The following is a 12,793-nucleotide window of genomic DNA, read 5'->3' on the forward strand; positions in this document are numbered from 1 at the left end:
TTGGAGTGTAGCATAGTTGGGGCTACTGCCTGGGTGCTCTTTCGGCAGCAGCGCTCCAAAGGTGGCAGACTGGCATGCCTCCAGAGGGAGGTGTGTCACATCCTGTTTTGGGAGGTTTAGCCTCCCCTGGACTCTTACACCTGCAACCCATGGGTTTCTCAATCTGTAAAATGGGGATTAGACAGTCTCTACATACATAGATGAGCTGTATGTTTAATTAGCCATTGTTTTTACAGTTCTTTGGACATTACATAATTGCTGAGCATTATTATATTTAACAGCATTATACTGATATGTATGTATAGATCTAAGGTTTACATAAGGCAATTTTTTAAAAAGTTGCTATAATTCCTCCTTAACTACATCATTTTGTGAACATAAACAAATAACAAATGGCTGCTAAAAGGAAAGAATCATTGAAAACTGACTGAATTACTGTAAATTATTTAATCAAAATGATCAGACTAAACTTTCTTTTAACAATTTTTCTAATCTCAGTCTTCAACACAGAACAGTTAATTGTAGCCAATACTTTAAGAACAGGAAAAAGTGCAATGCAAATATAATTTTTCTGCTGATACATCTAAGTGGTTTCCCCCCAGGAGTGGACTCTCATGTTTTTAGACTGCTCTTAAAATTCAGTGTCGCTCTTCAGAGAACTATATTAGATGAATAGAAAATCCTGTTGGTTGCTTTATTTCAGATTCCTCTGCTGGCATAAAAGCTTTTGCAATACATTTTCTTAAAGAAAATTTGCATTTGTGGAAAGGTGTGAAGTTTGCTACCCTCAAATAGAATTATTTAAAATAGCTTTTGAGAATATGCCTTATCAGAAGGATTATGTCCTCTTTCTTTTTCCTATTTGAAAATAATCATTTTCTCTTTCCCGAATTATTTAAAATAGCTTTTGAGAATATGCCTTATCAGAAGGATTATGTCCTCTTTCTTTTTCCTATTTGAAAATAATCATTTTCTCTTTCCCATTCCCTATTCCATTTCAGGTTAAATTCAGAGCTCAAATTGAGAAAGAAGGGAGGATGGATTTTTCTGTGCTCTTTTTAGAGCAAATGCAATTTTATCTATTTGTTTTTTAAATAGGTACCAACAAGCCTGTAAAAAGTAAATGAGACACTTGGATAGTATGAATTTTCATTGTTAGTGTGAAAGCAGATGTATAACATATTATGGGTGGGAGGGGGAAGTTACCGCAAATCCAGACAAGTTGGAAATATATTTATCTTGCACTTGAGTTTTTGTGTGCAGTATTTCAAACCTTTCAATAATATTTTACTGTCACTCTCTCAAGTCAGTATGCTGAAAGAGAAATTTCTATACAAATTTCCTTCAATAAAAATAGTTCTCAGGGTAGATGTCTCCTAGCTGTATTTCCTAAATAGGTATGTCTTATCTGGACCAGGATAATATCTGCCAGCAGATTGTTACTCTTCAAAAGAAGTCGGCAAAGAGGGGGTGTCAAAATGGCTGGTGAGGCACATAGCTGCTAAAACTGCTCTGACCTCTGGTGAAATCATTTGTGAATGAAGACATGTTTAATAACTGGATTTTTTTTTATCTCTTTCCACATTCTAGCTATTGGATGATATTTTCTTTCAGGATTTATTTTTTGTTTGGGTAAACCAGTGGTTCTCAAACTTTTGTACTGGTGACCCCTTTCACATAGGAAGCCTCTGAGTGAGACTCCCCTCTAATAAATTAAAAACACTTTTAAATATATTTAACACCATAATAAATGCTGGAGGCAAAGCGGGGTTTGGGGTGGAGGCTGACAGCTCGTGACCCCCATGTAATAACCTTGTGACCCCTGAGAGGTCCCGACCCCCAGTTTGAGAAACCCTGGGGTAAACAAACTATGACCCTGATCAGCAAAGACAAACAAATACTTAATTTTATGCAGTATTAATACTCTCATTGACTGAGTGGAAGGGGGATAGCAGAGCAGCGACTGAAAAGAAGAAACGGAGGACAGCTGCGTCCACAAAAGTCTCATTTAGGTGGAAGAGAGGGGCATTCTCGAATATTTTTTGTGCAAACAAAGTCTGATCAATGATTTTATAGATTTACTGTAAACTTTGTTTGCTTTTTAAAAAAAGACTTTGTATACATATATCCAAATCAAGTATGATAAATTTACTTGGCTCAGTCAACTGTAAGGCCGGTTTTAACAGTTGTCTAAATATTTAATATTTTGTTTATATCTTTTCTGTTACTGTGCATCCAGCTGAGATGTTCTCTCCCCCTTCCTCCCCTCCCCCCACTTTTAATTGTACTATGGGGAAAATAAACAGAAATACTAGCACTACATAAAAGCATTATTGATAGACTTACTTAATCTCACAAAACCAGAACAATTCAGAGGTGCATCTGAAATCTGATTGACAGTTCATGCTTAACTCACTCCCTAAGTATTGCAGAAGTTTCAAAACAGAATATTATGATCCATATGTGCATACTGTATCTACTATAATATTCAGGCACAATAGGATGAATTAAGGACTGAGCATCTGCACTGAATTTTACCTGGAATTCTGAACTCCCTTGCTTGTGTGGATCTTTGAGAGGGGATTTCATGCTGGGCTAAACTTTCAATCATATTAGGCTGAGTGTGAAATTTGTTGATGGATGAAGACACCGTGGAAGGATTTACAAGATAAAGCTCTTCTGGGCAGGAGACAACTTTCTTGGTCCCAGTCCCTGCCTGTTGAAGGGATTCCCACAGGAAATAAGGGTCATCACAAACCTCACCACCTTCTGCACCAAATGCAATTCTTTGACCTTGCCTTTTCCAAGATAAACACCACCATGTAGCTTTTAAAAGGCAAAACAAAAGCACCACCAAAACAAAACACTCCACTGTACACACAGTTCTCACCCTGGAGAAAGTATGAGAGAGAACAAAACACATGTGACAGATGTCAATCACACTGTTTAATGCAGTACTAGAAGACACTCAGATACTACTGTAATGAGAGTGGTATAAGAACTTGAATAGAAGAGCAGACTGTAGCCCTAAAGCTCAGCAGATCTGAGCTCTATACCAGTTCTGCATAGAAGAAATGGTTGAGGGTCTGAAGGTGAACTGGAGGCCGCTTGTTAATATTCCTACACGGTCCACATTTATGTTAACCCAGTGGCAATGAACCCCTACACATAGGATGCATGGAGCACACTCCTTATTCCAATCCTGTGAGTCAGATGACTATTACTATTCCCTACACCTCGAATCCCATGTAGATCAATATACATAGTCTGTTTATACTATAATTGTTCTGGGGAAGGTTCTGGGGAAGGTTGTTCTGTTTAAGCTTGTTTAGCTGTACTTATTTTTCATGCCTTTTTTGCAACAGTATTTCTAATAATAATTTCAGATACTTTTATTTAAAGAACATATGAATTCTCTTCTGCATCAAGCAAGTTGTCCATCTAGTCCAGCATCCTTCATCTGATAGTGACTGGCACCAGGAGCTTCAGATGAAGGTGCAAAGAATGTCCTAATCCTAGTAGTTGGAAACTGACTACAGCCCTAAAGGATGAGATATTAAACCACTTCCATCATGTATGTTAGCATTGGCTGTTATATCTAGAATCCCTGTATGACATTCCCCAGTGTACAATCTGGGGGACCACTGAACTGCTGTGTCACCTTAATTCTCCAGATCAGAGTGTCTCTTACACAGTTCTGCTAGTGAAAAGCAGTCTCTCCAAGCTCCGCTCACACAGCAAAGTTGCATGAATGCTCTCCTCATGAAACAGATACAGGGCAACCCCAACATATTCCTCAGTTCCAGCCTTCCCAAACAGTGTAAACTCATTAAAAGTTTGTCATTCCATCAAAGAGTAATAATTATGCAACAGCTCATGTTAACTTGAGTGGAGATTCCCCAGACATTTCAACCAAAACCACATTGGATTTGATAAATAATTAAACAAGTTTCTTAACTACAGAAAGATAGATTTTAAGTGACTACAAGTGTTTAAGGCATAAAAGACGAAATTGGTTACCAAAGAAATAAAGGATAAAACTACAGTGTAATTCCTAAACTTTACCAAGATAAATAGGATTAGAAAGCAAAAAGGTTTCTCTCACCCAAAAGCTTACAGCAGTCTATGTTAGGACCACTCCCCCTAGTTCAATGATGTTTCTTTGTTTGTTCTATCTTGCTCCATGAGTAGAGGTGGGGAAGGAAAGATAATGGGGAAGCCATTGTCTCTTATTTTTATATTCTCCTCCTCTTTTTGAGGACTACCCCCTGCTGGGGCACAGACAATCAGTGTGTGGCCTACGTGAGATTTGAAGCACTTCCATGTGAATTGTATATTTCTTGTTCATACTTTCTGTGTATGTGAGGGATGATATGCAAATCTTTGGTTTAAAGTACCTTCTGACAGTGAATGGTTGCTTCAGTAGTTAATAGTTTTCTAACTGTGGTCAGTCCTTTGTTGACACTGGGGAGCTAGTCTGTGAATGTTCCCCAGAATTACAACATGTTTCAGTAACAAACATAGCAAAATATTATAACTACATATACAATATTGGTACACACATTTTAACAGAATAATGATGCTCCACAGATTATGGGTTTTCAAATGACACCCCACAAGGCATACTTTGTACAAAACATACCATTACCATATACAGGTGGTGAACATGGGGTACAGGGTGTCACACCCTGTAAAATCCCTTTCAGACTCTTATTGGCCTCAACAGCATCTTGTCACAGTGAGTTCCACAGTTCAGTGGTTCATTACATGAAAAAGTATTTCCTTGCATCAGCTTTTGAATTTGCCGTCTTTTAATTTAATTGAATGTCCCCTTGTTTTTATGTTAGGAGACAGGGAGAACAGAAGTTTGTTCTGTTCTGTACCTTCTCCAGACCATTCATTATTTTACATACTTTTATCATGTCCTTTCTTTTTCATCTCTTCTCTAAGGTAAACAATCCCAATCGTTTCAATCTCTCTCCAGATGAGAATTTTTCCCTGCCCCTAATCTTATTTGTCACCCTTCCCTGAACCCCCTCTCGTTCTGTGATATCCTTTTTGAGATGGGGATGATCAACACTGCACACAGTATTCTAAAGGAGGCTGCACCATTGTTTTATATAAAGGCATGTAATAATATGGAGAATATTTACCATATTATTCTTTATGCAACCTTGCATTCCTCATGCAATCTTGTTTTCTTTTTTGACAATAGCAACAAGCTTTTATATCCTATTGCTATATTTGAAACAGTGTAGTCATTGGCAACACACTCTGATGTGATATTGACTCTGTAGTGAGCTTAAGTAGAGGGGGAATCTGAGCTGTGGGGAAATAGACTCCCCTCCCCATACAAAATATCTGTAATTAGAGCAAAATCCTTCTCTCATCAAAGTCAATGGGAGTTTTGCCATTGATTTTAGTGAGACCAGGATTTGGCCCTAGTGGGAAAGAAAGTACAGATAATCAGCCAAGTAAATTGTATCTGGTGTAAATAATTGCTTCTTTTTTGCCAGTTCAACAATATACCCTTTATGTAACTTCAGAATACTTTGTTAAAGTGTTTGCACTGGTGTTTCTGACCTTTGAAATATACTTTAATAGGGAACTTCTGGAAACTTCCTTCCACTTCAGGCCAGATCCTCAGCTGGTGTAAACCAACATAGTTCCATGAAAGCCAATGCAGCTATGCTGACTACAATGGGTCAAGATTTAGCTCTGCATATCTTAAATGAGTTCCATATTGCTGCTGTTACTTTTCTGTTCCACAATTCTACACTTCATACTAAGTAAACAGGTAGTCAGCACTGCAACAATGCCCGCTGCCAGAATGGTAATTTACTATTTATAATAAATAACAGTCGATGCACAAATCATTTTCCACCATATCATTAGCAATAATGTGGATTCACACGTGCATAACTAATTCTGAATAGTGTCCTTTTCCTGCTTGCACTGAGGCAGAATAAACTCTGTGTGCTTTAGTTGTAATTAAAACATATTGTTGATACAGAATTTAATCTAATGACATGTATATCATCTGAATATATGAAAATGTAAATACTTGATTGTGGTGTAGTGTTTGGAATGTGAATTCTTTCTTTGATGAAGTACAGAATTTTAGCAATCAGACGCCCCTAGCCATGACATTTGTGAGCAGCAGTTGGAATTAATCTTTTTTTTTTTTTTAAGATTCACCAACTAAGGCCCAAATTTAAGAAAAAAATGAAGTGGTTTACAACTCAGACAAAGTCTGAGAATAATTAGGATAAAACAGTAAGGAGATCATTGTAACAGAACAAACTTATCTTCTAATGTCTTCTGACAATTGTAGGATAGGATCTAATAGCTGTTTGCTTTCTGTCTGAAGAAAATAACAAAACTTAATAGTCATATTTTGTGCATAACAAAACCCACTGCTTTTGAATGACAGAGTATTTATAAATTACCAGTTTAACGTACTTTATTTAGAGATCTGATGTGGGGCACCACACAGCTTAGTGCAATTATCTCCGAAAGGAGTGATGGTTATTTTAAGTAATTTGCTATATTCCACCCGTTATGGACTGCCATTTAAAAGACTTCACTACATGGCATCCTGCACCCCATTACAGAATGCTTTTCATCATTTTGATTAGAGTGCTTTTCATGCTGTGTGAAATCACACCCTATGAACGGTTTTGCTGTTCATATGTTTGGAAACTGCTACCTTTCTAGTTTTAATGTTTACAGTAACTCAGTTTATGGGGGGGCAAGAGATCTGCAGCTAGCCAGGTGAGCTACATATTTTAATATTACATATTGTAGCTATAAAGTGCAGTTCTGACAACACTGTAGGTAAGAGAGTCCAACAGATCAGACTGAAGGAAAAAGATAGGCCAAGCGGAGAAGTGGTGGGATGTCAAATGTGGTGTGATAGAGAACATGGCACTGAACAGAGCATTTTGGAGGGAGAGGAGGGGGAGGGATAGCTCCGTGGTTTGAGCATTGGCCTGCTAAACCCAGGGTTGTGAGTTCAATCCTTGAGGAGGCCATTTAGGGATCTGGGGCAAAAATTGGGGATTGGCCCTGCTTTGAGCAGGGGATTGGACTAGATGACCTCATGAGGTCCCTTCCAACCCTGATATTCTATGATTCTATGTCTATGATAATGTAGACTGAGTTATGTGATTAATGCAAGGAAGAAGATTGTAACTATAACAAGCTCAAGAGTGAGAAATATTATTGAAAGCCAGAATGAAATAGACATCCTGGCATACCATATAGAAATAAATGACAACTGGTATTTTGGGTGACATGCATGGTAATTAATAGACTACAGTTTTTACTCAGCTGGACAAGTCATTGAATTTTTCAGTTCGGATTTCTTTTCAGTTGGGAAAACTTAGAATGACTATTTCTTACTGTGTTAATGTGATAACTAGCTGCCAGTGAGGGAAAACCTTGATAAAATTTCAATTGAAATACAAATTGCAGAGGAGCAGAACAGGTACCTTGATAGACGGCATGTTTGCTTAAATTAGATCACTGCCAGGGGACAAATTCATTTCAGAGCAGTTCATTTCAGTGGCAATCAGAACAATGTTTTTGGAAGTGGACACGAATTTTGGGGTGCTTCCATTTTTATACTGAAACTCCTCAGTCCCAACTGAGATACCATGCACCAGATTTTAGAGGTACTGAGCTCTTGCGTCTTCCATTGGCTTTAGTGATGTAGTAGTGATGTAAAGGGCTTATAGAGTTGGGACCTGCAGACCCACTGATGGGGGTGGGAAATTCATGTAACCATGATTGGCCCCTCTGTATCCTGCCCTAGTGTTTCTCTCACACTTGCTACGCTTGCGTTTGGATTGCAATAACTCCTGCTCAGCAGCATGTGGAAGGGAGAGAGACTATAGGAGGGCTTATACTGAGCTCTCCAACAATAGGCTGATTTTGGGGATGTGAGGGTCTTGAGGCTAGTTATGGGGAGATGTTAGCCAGGGTGGTAGGCTCAGGAGCTCCTTAACCTCTTCAATAACTCCTTGGCTGTCACTCAGACAAGAAGAGCTCATCCTTCACACCAGGTGCCTCCCATCATGTCACACCCACTGCCATATGTGATTGACACATGCAACCTGGAAATCAGCTGGAGTTTTGCCATTGATTTCAATAGGATCAGGATTTCACCCTTTGAGTCTATCTCAAGGAGAAGGTGTAGGTCTGGGTGGCTCTCTGCAGTAGCAGATAAGTGAATGTTTCTGCTTCAACACTCAATTAGTGGTCTGCGGCTTCAGTCACCTCCTTAGCCACACCACTCAAATGGCCAGTATGAGGCAGATTGCAGTTTATTTGACAATCCAAAATGGTGCCGCATAAACATAAGAACTGCCATAGTGGAGTAAGACCAGTGGTCCACCTAGCCCTGTATCTTGTCTCCAACAATGGCTGGTAACAGAGCTTCAGGAGGAGTGTACAGAATGGGGCAGTTGGAGTGTTCCACCCATCTTCCCCTCCCAACTTCTTGGATGTTGGCTAATAGTCATTGATGGACACGAATAAAGACAGGTTACATGGATCAGGCTTGGGGAAGGGAAGATAGTATGAGTTGGCGCAAATAATGTGTTACACAAGGGCTAATTGTTGCCCCACATACGACATGCCAAAATTAATGAGATTTATGCATATGTATCTCAAGGTAGAACTAGGCCTAATAAAATATTTTTTATTAATGATCACAATATTTGAAATGTCTGTTAGTCTCTTTGGAAGCTTGAAAGTATTCATGAAGTGGGGAAGGAAACGCCACACTTAAGGGAAGAAAATACTTTTTAAACGGCAAATTTCAGTTTCTAATTTAAGAGGAAGTTCACGTTGTTTTAAGGGAAGGGATTGACGCTGTCTAGAACTCAATGCCATTCTGTGCAAATATTGAAAATGAGCTCAAGTACCAAATCATGTTGGGAGAGAATGATCTAAAACCAAACAGGCCATGCAAGTTTGGCCTATCAAGTCTAGCATCCTTCCTCAGTCAGCGAGCTATGCCTTGGAGGAAGGTGGGAGAGAAAGGAAACCAATAGAATGGGGCCTAACAGGTCTGCACCCATACATATGTGGCTTTGCTCTTAATGTACTTGAATGTTTTATGAACCTCAGTATCGGTAGATGGCTGTTCTTCATGTTACCTCGTTGTCTTTTTTATTTCTAATTTCCTGGCATTGTCTACATTCCATTTTTTTGTGCTATTTGGGTAGGATTGCCACTTTTTAAAAAGATGCTATATCTGTCTTAATATACTAATTTACTTATTCAAATAACCATAGAGGGCTTATCCTGCCTTTTTAAAAAATCTTTAAATATTTTATAGAACTACAAGTCAAATTTACTGTTCTAGGGGTGTTTGATTAGAATGATTTTTCAGGATCTAATTTGCCCACTTACATTGAATAGTACCATACTATGTGAGTGATCCCATTGGTTTCAGTGGAATTACTTGCATAGTAAAGTATTACTCAATGTAAAGTTTTCAGAATTGGATCTTGATGGATTAGTTGCAGTTTTTCTCTTCAGGGATATGTCTTTGCACTTCTTTATCAATGAAACAGCTCAGTTGCTAACATACTTACTGAGGGGGAGTCAAAGGAAACCATAATAATGAAAACTGAGATCTTATCAGTGCTTAATTTATGCCAGGACTGAGCCCCGGCACCTCTAAGCTTGGCAGTTCATTGCCCTGGTACATCTGTGCTTGCTGCATCAGTAATATTAAAAAAATTGCTTGAGCCCTGGCACCTCAATAGTAGTCATGGTGCTACTGAGGTGTTTTACTTGGAGAATAGCAAGGGGTGATTTAGGTAGCAAAAATCAACAGTGTTCATCTGAAAGGTCTCATGTTTCCCCCTCAATCTCATTTTTAATGTCTGCAAATGTTTCTTTTCTCTTCTTAGGCAATGTTCAGTCTCTGTATGGTTGAAAGTGGAGCTGATGAGGTGAATTTGCATGGTGTCACAAGCCTAGGTTTAAAGCAGGCCCTGGACTTTGCATACACTGGACAGGTATTGTACAATTCTTCAAATTCAAACACCTAAATCAAAAAATATAATCATTCTTGCTACTATAGAAACTAATGTTAAGTGTCAGCTATACAAGTTTTAATTTGATATTATTAATCTTCTGCACTTGCAAAGTATGAAGTGTTTGGGCTTGTCAATACAAAACTTTGGAGTAGAAATTATTTTCTGGATAAAATCCATGTAAAAAAGAAAAACCTCTTTATCCTCATAGTTCTGAAATCATAGAATCACAAAAATGTAGGGTTAGAAGGGATGTCAAGGGGTCATCTAGTCTAGCCCCCTGCACTGAGGCAGGACAACTATGCCTAGACCATTCTGACAGGTTTTTGTCTAACCCAATGGTTCTCAAACTGTGGGTTGGGATCCCAAAGTGGGTCGCGACCCCCTTTGAATGGGGTCACCAGGGCTGTCTTAGACTTGCTGGGGCTCAGGGCTGAAGCCAAAGCCTGAGGGCTTCAGCCCTGGGTTGCGGAGCTCAGGTTGCAGGCTCCTTGCCTGGGGCTGAGGCCCTTGAGCTTCAGCTTTGGCCTCCCTGCCCAGAGCAGTGAGGCTCTGGCTTTGGCCTCCCACCTGGGGCAGTGGGGCTCAGGCGGGCTCAGGCTTTGGTCCCCCCCGCCCCTAGGGTCATGAAGTAATTTTTGTTGTCAGAAGGGGGTCACAGTGCAACGAAGTTTGAGAACCCCTGGACTAACCTGTTCTTAAAAACCTCTAGTGATGGGGATTCCACAACCTCCTTTAGAAGCCTATTCCAGAACTTATCTACCCTTATCCTCTGAAAATTTTTCCTTATAGCTGACATAAATCACCCTCACTGCAGATTAAGCCTATTACTTTTTGTCCCACCTTCGGTGGACATAGAATCATAGAATATCAGGGTTGGAAGGGACCTCAGGAGGTCATCTAGTCCAACCCCCTGCTCAAAGCAGGGCCGATCCCCAATTAAATCATCCCAGGCAGGGCTTTGTCAAACCTGACCTTAAAAACCTCTAAGGAAGGAGTTTCCACCACCTCCCTAGGTAACGCATTCCAGTGTTTCACCACCGCCCAGTGAAAAAGTTTTTCCTAATATCCAACCTAAATCTCCCCCACTGCAACTTGAGACCATTACTCCTTGTCCTGTCCTCTTCCACCACTGAGTACAGTCTTGATCCATCCTCTTTGGAACCCCCTTTCAGGTAGTTGAAAGCTGCTATCAAATCCCCCCTCATTCTACTCTTCCGTAGACTAAGCATCCCCAGTTCCCTCAGCCTCTCCCCATAAGTCATGTGTTCCAGTCCCCTAATCATTTTTGTTGCCCTCCGCTGGACTCTTTCCAATATTTCCACATCCTTCTTGTAGTGTGGGGCCCAAAACTGGACACAGTACTCCAGATGAGGCCTCACCAGTGTTGAATAGAGGGGAACGATCACGTGCCTCGATCTGCTGGCAATGCCCCTACTTATACAGCCAAAAATGCTGTTAGCCTTCTTGGCAACAAGGGCACACTGTTGACTCATATCCAGCTTCTCGTCCACTGTAACCCCTACATCCTTTTCTGCAGAACTGCTGCCTAGTCATTCGGTCCCTAGTCTGAGGCAGTGCACTGTATTCTTCTGTCCTAAGTGCAGGACTCTGCACTTGTCCTTGTTGAACCTCATCAGATTTCTTTTGGCCCAATCCTCCAATTTGTCTAGGTCCCTCTGTATCCTATCCCTACCCTCCAGCGTATCTACCTCTCCTCCCAGTTTAGAGTCATCTGCAAACTTGCTGAGGATGCAATCCACACCATCCTCCGGACCATTTATGAAGATATTGAAAACCCGCCCCAGGACCGACCCTTGGGGCACTCCACTTGATACCGGCTGCCAACTAGACATGGAGCCATTGATCGCTACCCGTTGAGCCCGACAATCTAGCCAGCTTTCTATCCACCTTTCTATCCACCTTATAGTCCATTCATCCAGCCCATACTTCTTTAACTTGCTGGCAAGAATACTATGGGAGCAGTGTCAAAAGCTTTGCTAAAGTTAAGGAACAACATATCCACTGCTTTCCCTTCATTCACAGAACCAGTTATCTCATCATAGAAGGCAATTAGATTAGTCAGGCATGACTTGCCCTTGGTGACATGTAGAATTGATCACCATCCTCTCTAACAGCACTTAACATAAATATGAAGACTATTATTTCAAGACTATCACTCTTCTTTTCTCAAGACTAAACATGCCCAGGTTTTTTAACTTTTCCTCATAGGTCAGGTTCTCTAAACCTTTTATCATATGTGTTGTTCTCTGTACTCTCTCAAGTTTGTTCATGTTTCTTAAAGTGTTGTGCCCAAGACTGGACACAGTACTCCACCTGAGGCCTCAACAGTGCCAAGTAGAGTGGAATAATTAGGACACTCCTGTTAGTACACCTGTCATAAATGTAAAGGGAAGGGTAACCACCTTTCTGTATACAGTGCTATAAAATCCCTCCTGGCCAGAGGCAAAACCCTTTCACCTGTAAAGGGTTAAGAAGCTAAGGTAACCTTGATGGCACCTGACCCAAAATGACCAATGAGGGGACAAGATACTTTCAAATCTGGAGGGGGGGAGGAACAAAGGATCTGTCTGTGTGATGCTTTTGCCGGGAACAGATCAGTAATGCAGCCTTCCAACTCCTGTAAAGTTAGTAAGCAATCTAGCTAGAAATGCGTTAGATTTCCTTTTGTTTAATGGCTGGTAAAATAAGCTGTGCTGGAGGGAATGTATATTCCTGTT

The 12,793-nt window shown here is 40.2% G+C and overlaps 1 protein-coding gene across 14 annotated transcripts in view; it reads left to right on the top strand.

Moving 5' to 3' along the window:
• KLHL32 (kelch like family member 32) overlaps window positions 1-12,793 on the top strand; it is a 219,236-nt gene that overhangs the window by 88,225 nt on the left and 118,218 nt on the right. For 13 of the 14 annotated variants that reach the window (XR_012158001.1, XR_012158002.1, XR_012158003.1 and 10 more), the window contains one exon: window positions 9,927-10,034. The exons of the other annotated variant lie outside the window; for it this stretch is intronic. Coding sequence is in view for 7 of the 13 variants with exons in the window: in XM_073336806.1 (XP_073192907.1) it covers window positions 9,927-10,034 (108 nt within the window). In the remaining 6 variants the exon portion in view is untranslated. The remainder of the gene's footprint in view (window positions 1-9,926; window positions 10,035-12,793) is intronic. 14 annotated transcript variants of the gene reach the window in all.

The sequence above is a fragment of the Lepidochelys kempii genome, chromosome 3 (assembly GCF_965140285.1).
Source record: "Lepidochelys kempii isolate rLepKem1 chromosome 3, rLepKem1.hap1, whole genome shotgun sequence".
Lineage (NCBI taxonomy): Eukaryota > Metazoa > Chordata > Testudines > Cheloniidae > Lepidochelys > Lepidochelys kempii.